Source organism: Mustela erminea, chromosome 19 (assembly GCF_009829155.1).
Source record: "Mustela erminea isolate mMusErm1 chromosome 19, mMusErm1.Pri, whole genome shotgun sequence".
Taxonomy (NCBI): Eukaryota; Metazoa; Chordata; class Mammalia; order Carnivora; family Mustelidae; genus Mustela; species Mustela erminea.
Genome location: NC_045632.1, coordinates 52,631,653 through 52,653,759, shown reverse-complemented (window position 1 = coordinate 52,653,759; position 22,107 = coordinate 52,631,653). Strand labels below are relative to the sequence as shown.

Below are 22,107 nucleotides of genomic sequence, written 5' to 3'. Positions count from 1 at the left end.
ATCCCCCGGGTCTGTCTCCTTCCTCAGTGACACTCAGAAATCCATGCTTTACTCCCTCACTGCTCTGCCACCAAAGCTTTAAACATCTTAACCTAAAGCTGCGGCATCCCCTGGCCTGGAGATGCGGGCGGGTTTGGCCCTGCCGTTCTGACCCCGCCACGCTGGCTGGGGTCATGTTGACCCCAAAGACAGTCTGACTTTATCATTATGACCCATCAAGGCTCTGTAGCAATCAGGCATGTCAGCTTTGTCTGTGTGTATGGGTGTCTGGTGCATGTTCACTAACCCTATGCTCAGCCTCAGAGGGCTGAGAACATTCCTTCCACGCAATCCAGAACTTTCGTTAACCTCTTCACGCAACCCCATCCATTTGTAGCCGGGAACATGAGTTGGAAGACGGTGGAGCACTTGGCTGAGGTCAGAGGGTGAATCAGCAGGCTGTCTCCAGGCCGGCCCACCTTCCCCTACCCCAGTCTGCCAGCACCCACCTCACTCGACTCGTCCTGATCAGCAGGTCTTCGCAGAGCCTGAAGTCCCCAGTCAGCGACACTGCCCTGAAGAGTGCCCGGGAGTCCTGATGATCCTGGGCCCGCTGGGTCTACTGAAACAGCAGGTACCAAGCTCTCAGACAGGACAGAGACCGCAGACAGCAGGTCATAAATAACGCATGGGCCCCCCTGCTCTCCTTCCCAGGTTTGAGGATGAGACAGAAGTCAGGAAGGGCAGATTCTGCAAAAACCTGCACATTTAGGTCCTTTTATGAAAGACCAGGGGGAACTGGTTGCAGCTCAAAGGTGGACACTAGAAATTCTGAACTCTCCTGTTCAAGAAAATGCCTTGGGGCCTCCCGGCTTCAAAATTGGTGTCAGGACATGGCAGGAAAGTTGATGATCTAAAGAGAAAAACCAGGGAGGGAAGAACAGATCTCAAATAAAAGCTCTATATGTAAACAGAATTCTTATGCTTTGTTTTTCTAGGCTACGTCTATTTTTTATTAGTCTCTGAGATCCCAACTTTGGGCAACTACTCTATATTTTGACAGGGCAGAGGTTTACAAAGACCAAGGCAAGTGACACGTTAAACAATTATCTAAATAATCTGTCCTCTTTGGGGCGCCTGGGTGGCTTAGTGGGTTAAGCCGCTGCCTTTGGCTCAGGTCATGATCTCAGGGTCCTCAGATCGAGTCCCACATCGGGCTCTCTGCTCAGCGGGGATTCTGCTTCCCCCCTCTCTCTCTGACTGCCTTTCTGCCTACTTGTGATCTCTCTATCAAATAAATAAATAAAACCTTTAAAAAAAATCTGTCCTCTTTGACAGAGAGCTTTGCCTACACCATGACAAGTCATCTTAGAATTGATTAGAAGGATGTGTGTAAGACATCTAGATGGAGTGATTTCATTTAAAATTATCCCTCTTGGGGCGCCTGGGTGGCTCAGTCGGTTAAGCATCTGCCTTTGGCTCGGTCCTGATCCTGGGGTCCTGAGATCGAGTCCCACATCGGGCTCCTGCTCAGCGGGGAGCCTCCTTCTCCCTCTCCCTCTGCTGCTCCCCCTCCTTGTGATTTCTCTCCTCTCTCCCACTCTCTGTCAAATAAATAAATAAAATCTTTAAAAAATATATCCCCAATCACCAAATAGGCCAGTTAGGGGTTTCATCAGCTTTCTTGGGGTATCACTGACAAATAGAAATTTTATAGATTTAAAGTATACAATGCAATATACACACACACACACACACACACACACACACACACAAATGTAGTATATATACAATTAGAGTAGTATATATACAATTATAGTAACCATTTGTTACTACAATTACTACAAATGTAGTATATATACAATTGTAGTAACCATTTCACAAATATATATTTGTGAAATGGTTATATATATATATATTTGTGAAATGTTTATTTATATATATATAATTGTGAAATGGTTACTACAATTGTAATTATGGTTGCTGTTTTCTGAATGTGTGTGGGTATGCATACATGTTAAGAACACTTAAAATCTACCCTCTTAGCAAATAATAGACAATACAGCTTTGTTGACTGTAGTCAACTACTACATACTGTACATCTCCCAGATTTTTTCATTCTGCATATCTGAAACTTTGTACCTTTTTGACCAACATCGCCCCATTTCTCCCACCCCAGTCCCTGGCAACCACCCTTCTAATCTCTGCTTCTATGAGTGCAAATTTTTAGATTTTACATATAAGTGAGACCACGCAGTATTTGTCTTTCCGTGTCTGGCTTATTTCACTTGGTGTAATGCCCCCCAGCTTCATCCATGTTGTCACAAATGGCAGGATTTCCTTGTCTCTTAAGGCTGAATAATATTCCATTACATTAATATCTATATCTATATTTTACATTTTCTTTATCCATTTATCTGTAGATGGGCACTGAGGTGGTTCCTATATCCTGGCTAATGGGAATAACGCGGCGGTGAATGTGGGAACACAGAGGCCTCTTCAAGATCCTGGTTTTATTTCCTTGGGATATTTACCCAGCAGTGGGGTTTTCAGGTAAATTTCATAGGGTAATTCTATTTTTAATTTTCTGAGAAACCTCCATACTGCTCTTCATAATGACTGTCCCGAATGCCCCTCTCACCAGCAGTGCGCAAGGGCTCCTCTGCTCCCCATCTTCGCCAACACTTGTTATCTTTGATACTAGCCATCGTGACGAGTGTGCAGGGACATCTCGTTTTGGTTTTGATTGGCAGTTTCCCGGTGATTAGTGAGGTTGTAGGCCCACTCGGCTTAGAGTGTCCGCTAGGGGACTTGACTACTCTGTTAGGTCAGTTAGCATAATGATTGAGGCTGGGAAGGACAGTCTCTATCGGGGTACCACGGGGCTCTGTCCCTCCCACTACTGCCATCCACAACTCGGGGGAGAGCAGGAAACGCAGAAGAGCACCAGCCATGCATGGAACCCCTCTGTGGTCTCACGTGCCGGAGGCCCCTTCTCCCTCTAACCCTGACAATATGCCGTTTTGCCGAGGAGACCCCTGCTGCGGAGAGGTTAAGTCATATTTAAAAAAAAAAAAAAACCCACATCAATTTCATTTGCAGCTGGCACAAAGCTGGGAAGCGAATTAAAACTAGTCGATGGCACATTTTAGATCCAAAGAGATTTAGACAAGCGGGGAACAGGCTGAATCTAATGAGATTCAGTCTACTGGGGATTGTTCTGTGTTTCTGCGCTCGGGTTCAGAAAAATGTAAGCACACACATAGAGGATGGGGGCATGTGGGAAGAAAAGACCCTGGGGCCACACAATGAGTCACTGGTGATTCTGTGTCTGCTGGAGAGGCTCGTGAGATTATGGTCGGCTTGGGGAGCTGACAGCCTGCAGCTCCCAGAGGTGAAGGGCGGCGCTTGCTCTGGGATGAGAGGCTCACACCTGGGGATCTGGGTTTAGTTCTAGGACCTGAGCCTGCAGAGCGGGAACAACCAGGTGGGCCCATCTGGAGTCAGCAACGAGGAGGCGGGGGTGGGGGGGGGGGCCTTGAAATTCAAGCATATTTGGAAATGCTAAAGGCACTGACTGTGTTTACAGCAAAAAGCAAAAGGCAGGGGGAAGGTGTCAGATTGGTTGTCTTCTACTTCTCGGGGTCCCTGAGGGATGTAAGGACTCATTATACGTGCACTTTGAGTTTATGAAATCAGGACTCATGCATAGAAGGGGGGTAGGGCTTCACAAACAAATAAATAGAAAGGTTTCCTAACAATCTCAAGAACTGTGGAAAAATAGATGGATAGGGTAGGGAGTAAAAGTGAGAGGTAATGATCACCCTGTCACTAGAGATGATCAAGTACCTGCTGTTGGGGCCATACTTGGACTTCTGTGGGTGCTATGCATTTTGGTTTCTGTAGACCCTTTCTCCCGTAAAGAAAATATTATTTTATGAGTTTCTTGGTGTAATGACAGTTACAAGCCATGCTAGATTATATTCATTTCTTCTCCTCTGATTTTAAAATGAGCAGGTTTTCCTAGGCCCCTAGTAGTCTCATGGGCCCTAAGCACGGTGTCTGCTGTGCCTAGTGAATCAGTCCTGCCTGCTGACTCACGTGCCGGAGTGTCGTAAAGCAGATTCCGATCAGACGTTGGTTGGAAGGGAGGTGTTAAGGTCAGATCTGTAAACTTCCCAGCTTCCCCAGCCTGAGACTCTACTAAGTGAATTCTGCTGAAGAATCGAGGCGTGCCCCAGCTGCTTTTTGACATTGTTGAGGTGAAGGTCGCATGCCGCCCATGCTAAAGAACCCTGTAAGAGTTATGATTCCCACGGAAATATACTCGAGGACCCCAATTATTAGAGGTGGTAACACCTGAGGCCAGGATTAGAGGCTTGGGGTGGACAAGGAATTAGTGGTTTCTTTTGTTTTGGTAGCTTCCTGTTTCTGTCTTGTCCGAATGTTTATATTTAGCCAAAAGCATATATCACTGTTATAAAATCACTTTTTTAAAAAAACTAGCAAAAGGTGTATAGATTTGAATTTAACTTTTGTTCAGTGGGGGAGCCCAGCTCTGATCAGAAATGCTGTCGTGATGGATGATGCTGGGAGGCCGTCATGGGGCAAGTTTGGGGTTTCCAGTGAACAGAACAGCGTAGGAGAGAGCTCAGCCTACCCCATTACGCAACCAAGATGGAAGACATGAAAACAGGGCCACAAGGGATCCCTTTTCTTGGGCCCCAGCCAAACAAACTCAGAAACACACAAATTCAGAAATTATCTGCATCACCGTATTCCTGGTAATCCCCACAAGTATGTAAGTTTGGTCTCTGTTTTCCAGAGCTATTTCCTAGGTCCAGTGGTTGCTAAATGCCTCTGGGACCAGGATCTTTGAGTTACCCCATCCCCAGGTGTAGAAGAGGGTCCAAAACCAGCAACAGCCTGTCCTCTGAGTTATCATGCATAAAAGACACAGGCCTGACTAAACACTATCCCCATATCAGGTGCCTTTTTTCGTTCCTGTTTGGTTTTTTTTTTTTTTTTTAATCACTTCTGATTTCAGCACAATAAACATCTCTGAAGGGCTGGATGTTTTCAAGACATATTCCCTCATCGGTATAAGCTGGGACTAGGATCAAAAGGGATAACAATAGAGGAGTGAACCATAAGCAGTTCCTAATTGGGGGGAGGAATCTAAGGAGATAGTTATGCCCTGAAAAAGGAAGAGGGAAAAAAAAGAAGAAGAAGAAGAAGGAGAAACCATGTTAATCTTTTGATTTGGAATGGCAAGGGTAGGGAAAGAGGCCTCTTCATTCTGTATCTGTGTGTACTGCCTCGAACCAAAAGAAGCCCGTTCATGTAAATGTTCACGTGTGCATGAAACTCTATCAAATGCCTCCTGGGGTATCTTTTTGAGGTGAAGAAAGGGATCCAGTTTTGGGAGATCTTCCCAGGAATTCTCACTTAGAAAAAAAAAAAACTGGGTTTTTTTTTTTCCCCATCTCTTGTACAAAATGAACAAGTGTTTTAGTAAATGATGTGTATTGTGTTCTAAGGTAGAGCCCTAGGGAGACCAAAACAAACAAAATAAACATCAACAAAACCTCCGGCTGTCAACGGGCCTTCACTGGCATCCATGGTTCTTCACAAGGTGTGGGTGGTGAGTTGCAGGTTCTTTTAGGATCCCCAGCCGGTGTCCAGATCACGCAGGAAGCAGTGTAATGGGAGAGGAGCCTAGCATCCTCTCCTGCACCTCCCCCACCCCGTGCCCTGCCGCAGGCACCGCCCCCCCACAAGAACACCCCTGGAAAGAGACCTACAGATCTCACTTGTCTATATGTTGCTTCCTCCTCATGATGACTCCCCTCCCTCACAGCTCAGCTTCCCTAAAAACCAAATGAGTTGTTCTGTAACTGCACCAGAAAATCAGAATTTATTGTACATATGTTTGTGTTCCACTTAATAAAAAAACCTATATTTTAAGATAAACTTTGTTAGTAATTCATGAGGTAAGTGACTATTTATGCTAATCAGGCAGAAATATATTCTCAAGCATAATGCATTACATAAATTTGAATGCAAAATGTTCAATTATGAAGTAAATACAGGTAATGCAAATAATAAATTACCTCTAATAAAAATTATAAAAGATGTGTCTTCAAAGAGAGAGCGGCTTTAACTTACAACTGTGAATTGCTTAAAGAGAAAAGAATTAATAAATGCTGAATTACTCTGATGATTATTTAGCACATAATTCACCTATTCATAACGACTCCTAGTAATCAGACTGTTGTTTCACATTCTCCAATATGAGGCAAGACTGTTTCCTCAGCAATTTTACCCTTATCAGATTATCTCGTCTGATTCTATTAATTTTCTTCCATGAATCTGCTAACAGTGATTTGTGATTTACTTACCCTGCTAACTAAAGACTGTTAAAAGGATTTATCTAACACTAGACCTAAGAACACTCTATGTCTTATCATTCAGTTACTCTGAGCAACTCTTTTCTCAAATCAATTTAGTTGCCTTTGTAGTGAAATTTAGTGGACACTGGTTAGTTCTGCACCATAAAATCAGCTCCTGGATAAACAAAGAGTTCAGATCCCATATTTGATGCATCTTGTTCTTTTTAGATCATATATGTCTGATTCCAAAGTGATATACCTAAGTTGCTGTAACTCACAATCAAGAAAAATATGGTAGTTTTAGCTTCTCATCATTATCATTTAGACAGGAATAAGTTTCTTTCTTTCTTTCTTTCTTTCTTTCTTTCTTTCTTTCTTTCTTTTTGTGTGAAGTTCTTCTGGAGGTACTGACGCGAAACTATAATTGTGTTTTTGATGGTATGGTTTCGCAATCTTCTGCGGGATTCGACCCATACCCTCCCCCTCCACAGTCTTCTATAAATATTCACCGCTTTCAGAAACTTTAATACTACTGGTTTGAATTGGTCAATAATGACAAACGCATGGTTTCTAAATTACTCTATATTGTTCTACAGAGATTACTAGAGTATATATAGCAAGGGGATATTAAGCAGTAAGAAAACACAGTTCGCATTGTATTTGGATTAGACTGGCTTGGAAGAAGTGAAACAATGTTCGCAAAGAAGTCTAAAGAAATGTGGCCTTGCTGTAATTGTAGAGAATCAAAAATCTGAATAGTACTAATTAAAATGAGAGAGCGCAATTGTTACAAAAGAAATGCCGCTAACAGAGAACTGTAAATGTTTAGACACCCCTGTGAATCACTAAATAATAAAGCAAAAAGGACAAACACGAGAATTAAGTTATAAGAGCACTACTGCTACACGTCTAAAAAATAATTCTAATCCTCTTTTTTTTTTTTTCAAGAGAAAATGAGAGACTGTAAAAGACTGCAATAAGAGAAAGAAAAATACCATGGCTTGACAGCAGTGTACAAAAATAAACCATAAAAAATGTGCAGATAATAATACATTTAGCTGCCCAAACATGGGCATTTAATTTCTAGAAATGATATATAATTGCAACAATTAGGTGGATGGCCATGAATCTGTATCCCATGGTCTTCGTCATTAGCAAACTTTGTTTATAAATGTTATTTATCTATAAATGTAGCAGTTTCAGTGTTCCTGGCCAAAAATACTTTCAAGAGAGGCAGGGATCCTATCTTACAGCTTTTAATAAAAAATGTGATGCAAAGGATAAAAAAAAATTTTATTATAAACAAAAAATGAATTAATTCTTCCTAAATATACATATATTCATATTTTACATGAACATTATAAACTTCAGATTTTTGAGGCTAATGATTAAAAAGCCCCGGAAAACGATCACTGTGGACAATGCTAAGTGACATAATATGTTTATGTAACTTAAGCAGTAGATTTTCCTCTGAATACATAAACTATAATCTCTTAACTTCATTACTAGGTAAAATACTGTTTGAGAGGAGGAAAGCAAAGGAGTTCTGTTAGATTGCATAAATATTGACACAATCTTCACTCTTTCTTCCCAACTAGTAATAGACATATTTCATTCCAGCCCTACAAAGTGCTCCCATAAAACCAAAACTATCCTTATAAACAGCTTCTCTGCAGCAATAATGAAAAGGGAAAAGTACTTTTCTGGAAAATACCAATGGCACTGGACTTTTAGGGTTATGATGTGCCTACAAACTTTGGGGGGAGCCTTTCATTAGGGACTCTGGGTTTGAAGGCTGCCAGCAGCAGAGAAATTAACACAAGTCTAATCTGGTGTAAGAAGCCAAGGAGTGACACCTAAGGTCTCATTATAAATAGTAAAGTATGCTGTGGGGTGGGCAAGAGCAGTTCTGAAGTGCAATGTTCAAGCAGCTGGCTTAATATATGACTAAGTGTCAGAAGTCAGGTTTTCTGAGAATTACTTTTCAGATAAACAACTTTATAGCACTGCACTTAATCATACTTACTAGAGACATCTCATTTATCACCGAATTACAAGTAACTTTAATTCTATTGATATTGCCATAAAGCCCGTTGAAAATCCATCCTGGCACTTTTAAGGGGTTTAGGGCCCTGTTACAGGGGATTCAATTGCAAAAGTCTCTCATCAGAACCAGACTGCGAAGGCTTCTGTGTCTCCTCGCCTTTTTTGTTAACGATCAAGGGGGACAGAAGGGAAAAAGGATTCCTGCACCTGCCAGAACTGTCCTTAGCACCTTTCCTGCAAGGTTGTGTTCTCCCACTGCAGTCAAACTAACTCTCTGTGCCTCGGTACCCCCTCCCACCTTGGAAAACCAGCTTCTTTTCACTTCATCAACAAAACCGGACACGGACCAATTTCAACTGACCTTTGCCGAAAGGTGGCGCTGTTGAGGTAAAAATCCAACAATAGTTCTCACTCGGATTCTTTTGCAGGCTTTTCAGATTTTTTTTTTTTTTTTAAGTGCGCCCTCCTAGCGTCTCCCCCTCCCATAAAGTAAAATAAATATGATTAACACCAAATGCATTTCATTAATCGGAGGAATCAACAGTCTCAATATCCAAGTAGGCGGTCTGGTCTTCCAAAACGCTGGGTCGGCTTGGCTCACGCTTGCTTTCCCCCAAATAAATCTCGGTTTCTCCGACTTGCCTATCGCTTTAAAATCTTAGAAACAGTTGTTGGTTCTTTCTTTTCCCTTTTCTGTTTCTTTCTTTCCTTTTTCTTTTTTGCATAAGCTTAAAAAGAATCCGTCTAGAAAACTGAATAGTTATTAGCATTTGCAACGGGGAGGGGGAGAAACAGCCCCCCCCACCCAACCCCCACTGTGGGTTTCCGGGCTGGTCCGAGAAACCGCGGTTTAAAACTTAACCCTTTGAGGGGAGCTGGCGAAGGCTGGGGTGTTGTTTCCCCCCAACACATACACCCCTTGCTCCTCTCCAGGGCCAAGTCTGAAATACTTAATTGAAATGTGAAAGTGCAAAGCGCGCGCGGGACCGTCCCTGATAAACAGGGGTCAGATTTCATAAGGGGGTGGGTGTGCGTGAGAGAGAGAGAGAAGAGAGAGAGAGGAATATGAATACGAATCTCAAAGGCCAAACTCGGGCCAGTGTCGGAAGCCAGAGGGCTGAGCTGGGCTGACCCGACTCCGAGCTTCCCTGGAGTTAACTCGCGTAGGCGTTCGCTCTCCCCACGCCGCCCTCCCAAGGGCACGCGACGCCAGCCGGCAGCCAGTCCCAGCGCGTAATGGTCCCTGAACAACTTATTTCCCCTCCTTCAAGGAGGGTAGTAAAACGTGCTTTCTCCCCGCGCGGACCCGGAGCCACTCGGGCTGCCCCCGGCGAGGCGGCGTCCGGGGCGCAGTCGGAACCCTGAGCCCCCCCACCCCTCCCCGCGCCCCTGCGCCCCTGCGCCCCTGCACCCCTGCGCGCGGGCTCCAGGGAAAGGGACAAAGAGTTTGTGCTCTTTGACTCAAAGGGCCAAGTTTGAGCTCCCCGCAGCTACGCACGGGGAAGGCAGGCCCCCCCGGGCAGACGCCTTGGTGCCAAAGCTGGAGCAGGAGAAGCATCTCCGGAGCGAATTCACAGTCCCGGGGATGGGGGCTGCCCGGGAAGGGGGGGGTCACGCCAATCCCCGCAGAGCGAGTGGAGGGCAAGCCGGCGCTCCGGAAGGCAGGCCTCTCTCGTGCTCCTAAGTAAAGCAATCGCCCTCCCCGTCCTCCCGGGTTCCCGCAGTCCTTCTGGACTACTCCTTCCCCTCTCGCACCAAACTTTGCGCCGGGCTTTGCTCCCTTCCCGGGAGGCTGCGGCGCGGGAAGGGTTAAGCCCTCTTGTCCCAGCTGACAGTCAGCTGATTGGACCCTGATTGACAGCTCGGAAAAGTTTCCTTGTTTCTATCTATTATGCTAATCGCGGCCGCTCACGTCGCCTCCCATTGGCTCGGAGTACCAGTCAATTTCCCATTTGGGCCTGACGTCACAAGTGCTATAAAACTCAGCAATTGCTTTAAACTCTTCTTGCTGGATCAGAGGCTTTAAAATCTTTTTTCATCTTCGAGCTGTAGCTCGGGCTGCTCTTCGGCTCGGCCTCCCCCCTTTTGCTCTCTGCCTCGCCTTTCCCCAGGACTTCGCTATTTCGCTTTAAAAAAAAAAAGGCAAGAAAGAACTAAACTCCCCCCTCCCTTTCCTCCAGCCGGGCTGCACCTCTGTCTTGCACTTTGCACGGAGAGCGCGCGCGAGGGAGAGAGAGAGGAAAGAAAATAATAATAACAATAATAATAAGAGCAGGCAGAAGAGAAGGCGAGAAGCATGAAGTGTTAACTCCCCCGTGCCAAGGCCCGCGCCGCCGGACAGCCGCCCGCCGCGCCTCCAGCCCCGAGCGGCCGCCGCGCGCGCCCCGCCTGCAGCCCGGGCCGGCGAGGCGAGCCCTCCTTATGCAAAGCGCGCAGCGGAGCGGCGAGCGGGGGACGCCGCGCACCCGGCCGGGCTCCTCCGGCTTCGCCGCCGCCGCCACCGCAGCCCGCGGAGGACCTTCCCGAGCCTGAAGCAGCCGGCTCGGCACGCACGGAGGCGAGCAGGCGAGGAGGGGCCGGGGCGAGCGAGCGAGCACATTGGCGTGAGCAGGGGGGAGGGAGGGCGGGCGCGGGGGGCGCGGGCAGGGCGGGGGGTGTGTGCGCGCTCGGAGGTTTCGGGCCAGCCACCGCCGCGCGAGCTAGAAGCGCCCCAGCCCGGCAAGCTGGCTCACCCGCTGGCCACCCAGCACAGCCCGCTGGCCCCTCTCCTGCAGCCCATCTGGCGGAGCGGCGGCGGCGGCGGCGGCGGCGGCGGCAGGAGAATGGCATCAGAACTGGCAATGAGCAACTCCGACCTGCCCACCAGTCCCCTGGCCATGGAATATGTTAATGACTTCGATCTGATGAAGTTTGAAGTGAAAAAGGAACCGGTGGAGACCGACCGCATCATCAGCCAGTGCGGCCGTCTCATCGCCGGGGGCTCGCTGTCCTCCACCCCCATGAGCACGCCGTGCAGCTCGGTGCCCCCTTCCCCCAGCTTCTCGGCGCCCAGCCCGGGCTCGGGCAGCGAGCAGAAGGCGCACCTGGAAGACTACTACTGGATGACCGGCTACCCGCAGCAGCTGAACCCGGAGGCGCTGGGCTTCAGCCCCGAGGACGCGGTCGAGGCGCTCATCAGCAACAGCCACCAGCTCCAGGGCGGCTTCGATGGCTACGCGCGCGGGGCGCAGCAGCTGGCCTCGGCAGCCGGGGCCGGCGCCGGCGCCTCCCTGGGCGGCAGCGGCGAGGAGATGGGCCCCGCCGCCGCCGTGGTGTCCGCCGTGATCGCCGCGGCCGCCGCGCAGAGCGGCGCGGGCCCGCACTACCACCACCACCACCACCACCACGCCGCCGGCCACCACCACCACCCGACGGCCGGCGCGCCCGGCGCCGCGGGCAGCGCGTCAGCATCGGCCGGTGGCGCGGGCGGCGCGGGCGGCGGTGGCCCGGCCAGCGCCGGGGGCGGCGGCGGCGGCGGAGGCGGCGGAGGCGGCGGGGGCGCGGCGGGGGCGGGGGGCGCCCTGCACCCGCACCACGCCGCGGGCGGCCTGCACTTCGACGACCGCTTCTCCGACGAGCAGCTGGTGACCATGTCGGTGCGCGAGCTGAACCGGCAGCTGCGCGGGGTCAGCAAGGAGGAGGTGATCCGGCTGAAGCAGAAGAGGCGGACCCTGAAAAACCGTGGCTATGCCCAGTCCTGCCGCTTCAAGAGGGTGCAGCAGAGACACGTCCTGGAGTCCGAGAAGAACCAGCTGCTGCAGCAGGTCGACCACCTCAAGCAGGAGATCTCCAGGCTGGTGCGCGAGAGGGACGCGTACAAGGAGAAATACGAGAAGTTGGTGAGCAGCGGCTTCCGAGAAAACGGCTCCAGCAGCGACAACCCGTCCTCTCCCGAGTTTTTCATGTGAGTCTGACACGCGATCCCACAGCTAGCCACCTTGATAAGTGCTCCGTGGGGGTCCGACTCGGGTGTGGGCTTGCTAGTTCCAGAGCCATGCTCGCCGCCACCTCGCCCCCTCCCCTGCTGAGATTGCCCGATGCCCCTGCACACACACACGCGCGCGCGCGCACAGACACACACACACAACACACACGCACGCACACACACACACACACCCTGCTCCAAGTTGGAGGTGGTGGTGGCTGTTTTTAAATGGGGAGGGAGTGAATGTCTGGCTCATGGATTGCCAATCTGAAATTCTCCATAACTTGCTAGCTTGTTTTTATTTACACCTCCCTTACACACACACACACACACACACACACACACACAATGTTCAAAGATCTCAGCAGAGTTCTTCATGCTCACCTTTGAAGCCTGCATCATTCACAGTGTTTTTTTTTTTTTTTTTTTTTTTCTCCTTCTTCAGTTCATGAGCTGGTGTTCATTTTCTGTGTGTGTGTGTGTTTTATTTTGTTTGGATTTTTTTTTTTTAATTTTACTTTTTGGAGCTTGCTGTGTTGGCCTTTTCCCCAACCTTCACCCTCACGCCCTCTTCACCCATCTCCCCACGAGATAAAAGAAAAACAAACAAAAAAAAAAGCTAAGTTTTTTTTTCTCCTCCTGAGTTCTTCATGTGAGATTGAGCTTGCAAAGAAAAAAAAATGTGAAATGTTATAGACTTGCAGCGCGCTGAGTTCCTTCGGGGTTTTTAGCATTGTTATGCTAAACTAGAGAAAAAAAAAATCCTCATGAACCTGCCACAATCAAGCCTGCATCAACCTTCTGGGTGTGACTTGTGAGTTTTGGCCTTATCATGCCAAATCTGAGAGTTTAGTCTGCCATTAAAAAACTCATTCTCATCTCATGCATTATTATGCTTGCTACTTTGTCTTAGCAACAATGAACTATAACTGTTTCAAAGACTTTATGGAAAAGAGACATTATATTAATAAAAAAAAAAAAGCCTGCATGCTGGACATGTATGGTATAATTATTTTTTTCTTTTTTTTTTTCTTTTGGCTTGGAAATGGACGTTCGAAGACTTATGGCATGGCATTCATACTTTTGTTTTAATTGCCTCATGACTTTTTTGAGTTCAGAACAAAAAAGTGCCACCCTAGAGCCTTCTTCCCATGAAAGTTTGCATCTGCTCCAAAACTGCTTTGAGTTACTGAGAACTTCAGCCTCCCATTGTAAATGCACTGAAGGCATTCCTTGTCAAAGATGCCAGAATGGGTTAAAAATTTAACATGGCAAACATTAAAAGAACTCTTAATGTTTTCTTTTTAATAAGAATGACACCCCACTTTGGGGACTAAAATTGTGCTGTTGTGGAAAGCAGTCTAAATTTATTTTTTAAGAAAAAAAGAAATTTGCCCCATTATTTTTGGTTTGCTTTATTTTTATTATTATTATTCTTTTTTTTTTTTTTGGCTTTTGGTCATTGTCAAATGTGGAATGCTATGGGTTCCTAGTATATAATTTAATTCTAGTTTTTATAATCTGTTAGCCCAGTTAAAATGTATGCTACAGATAAAGGAATGTTATAGATAAATTTGAAAGAGTTAGGTCTGTTTAGCTGTAGATTTTTTAAAAGATTGATGCACTAAATTGTTTACTGTTGTGATGTTAAGGGGGGTAGAGTTTGCAAGGGGACTGTTTAAAAAAAAAAGTAGCTTATACAGCATGTGCTTGCAACTTAAATATAAGTTGGGTATGTGTAGTCTTTGCTATACCACTGACTGTATTGAAAACCAAAGTATTAAAGGGGAAACACCCCTGTTTATATCTGTAGGGGTATTTTACATTCAAAATGTATGTTTTTTTTTTCAAATTTAAAGTATTTGGGACTGAATTGCACTAAGATATAACCTGCAAGCATATAATACAAAAAAATTTGCAAAACTGTTTAGAACGCTAATAAAATTTATGCAGTTATAAAAATGGCATTACTGCACAGTTTTAAGATGATGCAGATTTTTTTACAGTTGTATTGTGGTGCAGAACTGGATTTTCTGTAACTTAAAAAAAAATCCACAGTTTTAAAGGCAATAATCAGTTAAATGTTATTTTCAGGGACTGACATCCTGTCTTTAAAAAAAAAATGAAAAGTAAATCTTACCACAATAAATATAAAAAAATCTTGTCAGTTACTTTTCTTTTACATATTTTGCTGTGCAAAATTGTTTTATATCTTGAGTTACTAACTAACCACGCGTGATGTTCCTATGTGCTTTTCTTTCATTTTCAATTCTGGTTATATCAAGAGAAAGAATAATCTACAATAATAAACTGCATTTTTTTTTTGATTCTGTGCTCAGTTTCTTAGTGTACAATTTAACTGGGCCCAAAACTGCATTAGAAGTGTAAGATGCATCCTTTTCTCCTGAGGCAGGATTCATGGAGGTGTAGGGAGGCAGTAATTCAGGGCGAAACATAGGCTGTTTTGTGAGGTGGGAGGCCATCCCTTTGAATAATTAGAAATATTTAATGTAAATGCAAATTATGACCTTTCAAAATGCAGCCCCCCCCAAAAGCCCCCCCGTCCATGCAAAGTTTTCAGTTTTCAAGTGAGTTGAGACATCATTGCCCTCTGGTGAAAACAAACAAACAAAATCCCAACCAGAGTAGGGCCTGCTCGGCATTGCCCTTGGCTCCTGGTCCAGCCCAGCAGCAAGCCCATCTAGAGGGAAATGGGCCCGGGAAAGAAGTCATGGCAGGAGGTGGCTTAGGCGCATACGCATTTCATGGTAAAGATAAACAATTCTTGCCTTTTGGCTAGAATTGATTATTTTTCCTTCTTCCCTTACACACCATGATTTTCTGGTTAGCAGGGCCCGACCAGACTTAACATCAACACTTTGGACAAATCCAGTTGCTTGTTTTGTTTTTTAACTCTGAAGGTCATTTGTATTAAATAGGAAAAAGAAAAACCCACCCCTTACTCACATAACCCCAAGGACATCTCTGAATTTAAAACTGTGTCATTAAATCATATTTCACAGTATTTAGCAGAGAGGGGCTTCTCCACTTAGACAAGCTGGCTATGATTAGATCACCTTAACTCCAGAAACACAAGTGAAAAAGTAATACCTTGATAGAATCTGTGCTCTGATTGATCAGTATTTGCCCCCAAACTAGCCGTATTTCGAGGCTAACTTCAAAGATGACTTGGAAAGCCTTGAGCTACCTTCTTCACAAACAGCGTTGACCTATTTTAAAATGACATAAATTCGTGCAACTAATGTTACGAATTCATGCAGTCTGCACTCCTAATCGACTTCCTCTCGAATGCTAAAAGAATGTTAGACAAAGCCAACACTGTTTTGAAAATATAGCCAAACACGATGACTTTTGTTTTATTTTGTTTTGTTTTTTGTTGGGTTTTTTTTTTTTTTTAAGATAATATTGCAACTCTGAAGGAAGGCCTTATTTTGAAGAAAACAGGTTGTGCTTGGCGCAGACGAGCTCTGGCCAGTTGATATCCTGTCTTCCTTCCCCTTTTTCACAGAACGCACAGACAGGGTAAACCCACTGCATTTTGACCTTTCTTCATGTGCCAGTTTGGATAGAACTCCTGACTCCACACTTCATTTTGCTTAACAAAAGTCTTCATAGTAAACGTAAATCCCTGGTAAATCCCTGCGCTGGAAGTTAGCACTTCTCTGTTTCAGAGGTTTGGGGTTTTTTTTTTTCCCCCTCTGATCCCCTGGAGGAGATAGGCAGTTTCCCCCTGAAGGGGTAGAGACACAGATATATCAGTTATGCTAAAAGCTCAGCCTCAGATGAAAGCTTTGAGGCAAATGCTTCTGAAAATCAGAGTGTCATTGAAGATGGACTCACTGCAGTCCCGTCCTGAGAAAAACACTTGTGCCACAATTAAGCATTTTGATAGGACTCGACAAGGCAGTTCACTGTAATAAGTGGGTTTGGGCCCCAAACATTAGAAAGCAGAGAGGCACTGGCAAAAATGGGGTTTGGGTGGCTGGCTTTAAGAGAAAGTTAACTCCTTAGTGAAAGGCAGTTTTACATAGAAGCATGACTATAAAACTTTGAAATGTAGCCTGAGAGGCAAACACAAATACATGTGTTTGTTGTTTTATTATTTTTTTAACAAAGAAATCCTAAATTCTGCCTAAGTGTCCCTAGTAGAAATAAATTTTTATTTAAAAAATAAATAAGTTCTGTAAGGAAATCTCGCTTTCCTTTTCCACTGCATCTGAGTCTTTGTCTAAATAGTGTTAAAATTCCTTTCATTCCAATTACAGAACTGAGCCCACTCGCAAGTTGGAGCCATCAGTGGGATACGCCACATTTTGGAAGCCCCAGCAATGTATACTTACAGTGTTTTCATAAAAAGAAATTTATGTAAGAACTGTACATTAAAAATTTATCATTATTATCATTATTATTATTATTATCATCGTTTGCAGCCATAAGAGAGCACCCTGCCCCTGACTTCCGTTTAGTCTCCTTTTTAAAGAAAAATGTGTTAGAGAGGAAGAGTAGTAGGTGTGTAACCTCCATACTGTGAACTGTGCCTCTGGTCCGAGGGTCTTTCGATGCCAACCTAGAGAAAAGCGCGAGGGGGCTTCTGTCCTCACGGCGTGCGAAACTAAATAGGTACCATTGTTTTCAACCTGTGAGATGAGTTTTTAAAAAGCCACTGAAATTGAAAGGAGATCTATATGCACCTTTATACGAAGAGAAGTTTCCCAGAAGGTAGCAGCTAGTGTTTTTGAAACATGTAGACACGCACACTCTAAATAGTACCTTTTCGCACGTCATTGTTTCTCTGGCAGATAATTTTACTAAAAAGAAAAATATACGTGCCTCCCCCTCCCCAAGCAGATGCCACAGGCAGAAGCTTTAGCCAAGCCTCAGCACCCTGGGTTTCTGGTAGGCCCCGGATAGTAATATATTTATCAGTGATGTCAAACGTGTACATTTATCAGACATGGCTGTAAATGAAAACAGCGTGTGGCAAAATACAAAGTTAGTTAAACCACACCCTCCATGTGCGTTTTCCTCCACTTCTGGCCTCCTGGGCCATTCACAAAATCACCTCCTGTGTGTTTCCCTACTCTTTGCACATTTCCTTTTGTTTAAAAAAAAAAACAGTGTAACAGTTTTTCACACTGTATCTGACACATTAATAGATCGACATCAAAGTAGACAGAGGGTCTTCCTTCACCTCGGTGAGGAAAGGATGTCTAGAAACCATGTTTGTCCGCCTCGGTGCCATAACCATCCGGGCCCCTTTCAACACGGGCTGCTCCAAATAACTCCATGTATAATGTATTATGGAATGCGAGATTCTACCACCCCTAATCTCTCCTCCCTTCTCCCTTTACCCCCGTCGTTTTTATTTCGTGATATCAATTCTAGATGGTTCTTTTCTCCTAGAGGACCTCCCCTCTGCCAAACCACCGGGTTTCCTGCTCAGCACGGTGAACGGAGGGCCGGGCGGCAGCCCCCCTGGCAAACATGGGCCACGGCCGCCTCCGTAGCCGTGTCCCCAGCACAGCCCTGTCTCAGTAACAAGTTGCTTCTGACACAAAGGTTGCCAGAGTGGAGTACGTCGGAGGCTTTTGTTGATGTTCCTCGTGCTTTGTTTGGGACGACTTACTTCCGTAGTCACACACTCTTGGCTTTAGAAAATGTACTCCTCCCGGGCTTCTAGGCCAATCAATATTTTTAAAAGTCTGCTTGCCACACAGGTGTCTCTGTATTTTGCTCGTCGGTAGTTAAAGCCTAACCGAGGTAGGCTGGAGGCTGAAATCCATGAGTGACAACCTTCAGCCTTCTGACTCCTGTACCAGGGAAACACACCGCCAGGCTCCTGGCCTTACTTTCCATGTAAACATGCATGAGAGGAGGAATAAGAGGCCGGATTCCTCTGCTCTAGATGGTTTGCAAAGCTTCCCACTGCGATTGACTTTCATGTGATTTTTTTTTTTTTTTTTAAATCACGTCGCCCCTTCCTAGGAAGACATGTCTTGGTTTTTTAGGGGAAGATCTATCACAGTGATAGGCTCTCATTTTCACCGCTTCTCATTATTCCTCAGGATGCTGAATGAATAACTGGGAGTCGGGGTCTTCCTTGTTGTTGGGAGGAAAATAAGAGAAACCTGAAGTTTGTTCTCATTCTTGGCTCGTCCTAAATGGGAAAGGTGCCCCAAGTCCAAGGCAAGGCGTCTAGCGGCCATCTGTATGGAAGGTGGTCTGGGGTCCAGCCTCCCCCCCCCAATCAGGATTTGTTTGTTTGTTTTTGCCCTGGTTTTAAAACAGTCAGGAGCCTCAACCCACCTTCTGATAACACTGCTTTTCTCACTTTTGATATAAATCTTCAAACCCTAGACATCAAACAGCCCCAGAAAAGGGGAATTCTCTCCAAGCCTTGCTGGGCCCCGGCTCCTGAACAAACCCAGCTCTGTCTGGCACTTTTTCTCCAGCGGGGGTAGGGGACAGGGTGAGAGAATTTCAGTCCCCCAGGCTGTCTCATGATTGTCTGGGCATAAAGAAGTACAGTCCTGCAACAATGCGGGAACATCTTTATCCTTTAGAGAGGGACAAAACAAAAAACAAAGCAAATCAAATTGCTCTGCACGAAGGCGTAGCAAAACCCCAGGCTCCGGTTCTCGGCACCCTCTGTGGGCGGTGAGAAATGAAGGGAGGACGAGGGAAGGGTGGGGAGGACTTTGAAGCCAAGAGTCCTAGGAATAATCCCAGTTGCCAGCCTGAATCTCACTTGCTCTCCGGCTAAAGGCAGGCCCAGTGTGTCCACGGACCAGGTGCGAACGAGGTTCGACCGTCCGCTCCGTTCCCATCCGCTCTCACATGTGTTTCCTTTTTCAAAACAATTTGAGAGCTTAAACCCAAACTGAGAAATCTGGGGAAATTGTTAATGCCTCCGCTTTGGGGGCATTTATAAATATATCCATCTGTAATTTTACAGTGGTGCCGTTTTGAATCAGTCAGACCTGTTATGCCAATATTTATATGGTCCCGCGTAGGGTTTAGGCACTGTGAGAGTCTTCATTGTTTAGATTCGAAAGCCCTTTGCGTGTGTGCATGTGCGTGTGTGCGCGCGTGTGTGCGTGTGTGCGCGCGCGTGTGTGTGTGTCTTCCATAAGTTTGCCCGCTATCATAAGGCTGAGATAGAAAGGACCTATCGATAGCACACAGAAATCAGATCTTCATGTGAATTTGCATCAGAGTTGGGCAGTTTTAAGAAACTCACAAAGCCCATTTTCCACAGAGAGGCTATGACTGGAATGCACAGTCCCTTACTCAAATCCTCATCATCCACTGAGCACCTCTACCCTTGTTCAACACAATCCATTCTCTTTTCCTTTCTTTTTGCGAAATAACCTTTTCCCCCTATAATTAGGACTTTGGATTGCAAAACCACATTCTTCTCTGCTCCGCAGATTCTTGGATCTTTAGTTATGATTAGAAAGGGGCATTAATTCAAGAAGGGAGGGTGAGGGAGGGGTGTTTGCGGACATTCGGGAAGAGGACGGGAGGAGAGGAAATAGCTCTGTGTTCACCCCCCACACCCCTCAGCCCCTGCCCCGCCCGGGCTTGGGTGTGAGCTACACACAGGGGATTTGGATTCTGAAAATTCTGATCACCAACCTTGAGCAGTTCCCAGCTAAGATTCCAAAACATGCTTTTTCCCTGTGGCTGGTTCTTTCAGTAAGGAAATAGGAGAGGCCGTTGAAACAGAACCAGGCAGAGAGGCTTGAAAACCGCTCTTCTGAGAAGACCCCCAAGGACGATTGTGAAGGGATCCTGCACTGGGAAGTCCGGTCAGCAGGGAGGATCCAGAATTTGCCCCAGTTCTGTGTGACCTCATCCACTTCTGGAAGCCCATAGAAATGGGTTTCTGGCCTTCGTTGGGGGCGTCCTCCAGCAGGAAAGCAGGCTTGAGGATCCTGGAACAATAGGTGATCCCAAACTAGGCCAGCGGAGTGGAGAGCAGGAAGGGGCCGGTGTGCGGGGCTGGGGGAGGACCACTACCTCAAGCCAACCTTAGCTTAGGATCCCCAACCAGGGATCAGAGCTAGGTCTGTCCCAGGGCCCCGCCTTCCACCAGAAAAGATCTGCTTGCGGGCTGACTGACAGACGGCTGACAGACCCCAGGATCCCCAGGATTCCTAAACGCAATACCCATGTTCTGAGCTCCAGGGCTGTGGCCTCTCATCACTGGACACTTGCCCCATTCCAGTGCCCTCTCTGTAATATTTACCCCCTCTTTCTCCCATGCCTAGTCACCCAGGGCCTTGTGAGAGTTAGAGGTCACCGCCCGGGGCCAGAAGGCAGTGCCTAAGCTGAGGCCTTGGACGCATTACATCACTCCTGCCCCAGTTTAGGTGCAGACAAGGGCAGGGCTGGAGTGAAGAGCCAGCAGCTCCCAGAGAGAAGCTAGGGGGTGGCTCATGGAATGTTTAGCACTGGCTGCAGAGGGTGGTGACAAGGGTCTTGACATGAAGGCTGGGAAGAGGCTGAGGTTACCCATTTCTTGGTTTCCTTGTCCCGCACTGGCCACACCTCTCCTTCTGGCCCTGGCCCTGTATACACTTGGTCTGCGTGGGGGGTGAGGAGGGAATTTGCAGGGCAACCGCAGGCTGCTGGGGGTGAGTGGAGTCAGGTGTGCTCTCCACCCTGCGGGGGTTGGGGGGGGGGTTCCCTGGCTGCACTGGTGGCAGGCACGGAAGGACAGAAGGCAGGAACCACAGGGTAGGTCCCAGAGGCTGCCTGAGGTCACTAGGCAGTCCCTGCTCTGCTCTCTCCAAGCTCTGCGCTGCGCCCCCCAGAGGCTGGCACACTCCTGGCCACCACGGGACTCCTCTTGCAGAGGCCCAAGATACCCCGGGGGCTGGGGGGGGAGGGGCGGCGGCACAACAGCAGCCTTCTGTCCCCAGTCTCCAGCTTGCCCCAGTGCCCCGTGCCCATCGGGTGCCCACGTCCCAGCAGGGGCCTCGGGTTTGTATTGGAATTTGGTTTAATTTTCCAAGAGGACTGACCTAGCCAGAGTGGAGTGCCTGTGGACGTCCAAACTCCCCGTTCTGTTGTGCCCCTGGGTGGGTGAGAGAGAGGGAGGGGGCTTCAGCCCTAAAAAACTCCACCCTCCACCCCTCACCTTGGGACTCCCACCCCACCCTTGTGAGCCTCCCCAGGAGCTTTAAGATCCTCTTCGGCTGCTCCAGGCCATTTGATTTTTACTCTGTTAATTTTCGGGCCTATTTTTCAGATCTGTTTTCCTGCTCTGGTTAGAGGAAGGAGGAAAAAGAGAAAAAGGAAAGGAGGAAATCCAGATAGCATTTCAGGATCTTCATAGAAATCTCCATATGGTTGGGGGTTTTGATGGTATAGTTTGATGCTCATGGTAAACGAAAGCCAGTCAAACAAACTTTATTTTGATTTGGACAACAGCTCCGTCATGAGGGTCTTGCTTGCATTCTCAGATTTTCAACACAGTTCTGGTCCAGTTTCGAGCCCTCAGGACCTGTTTTTACCAGGACAGATTTCAAAACTACTAGTTGCAGAAAGGAGCCGTTCCCTGTAGGGTGGGCCTTTTTCTTATTGGACCCACAGTTTTTTAGAGACTCAAGAAGAGAGCCAAGTAACATCTCACTTTCTGAAATAGGTCTCCTTTTTCTTTCTCCTTCTCTTCAGGATGGAATCATTAATGTGCAGATA

General features: G+C 46.8%; 1 protein-coding gene across 4 annotated transcripts in view; it reads left to right on the top strand.

Annotated features, from left to right (window-relative positions):
* Positions 1-10,402: 10,402 nt before the first annotated feature.
* Positions 10,403-22,107, top strand: part of MAF (MAF bZIP transcription factor) — a 333,035-nt gene continuing 321,330 nt past the window's right edge. For 3 of the 4 annotated variants that reach the window (XM_032326533.1, XM_032326531.1, XM_032326532.1), the window contains exon 1: positions 10,403-12,360. In XM_032326533.1, coding sequence (XP_032182424.1) covers positions 11,240-12,360 — 1,121 coding nt within the window. In that variant the 5' untranslated portion in view covers positions 10,403-11,239. Of the gene's footprint in view, positions 12,361-16,667; positions 16,799-22,107 lie in introns of those variants that run through there. The other variant, XM_032326530.1, reaches the window with a different exon arrangement.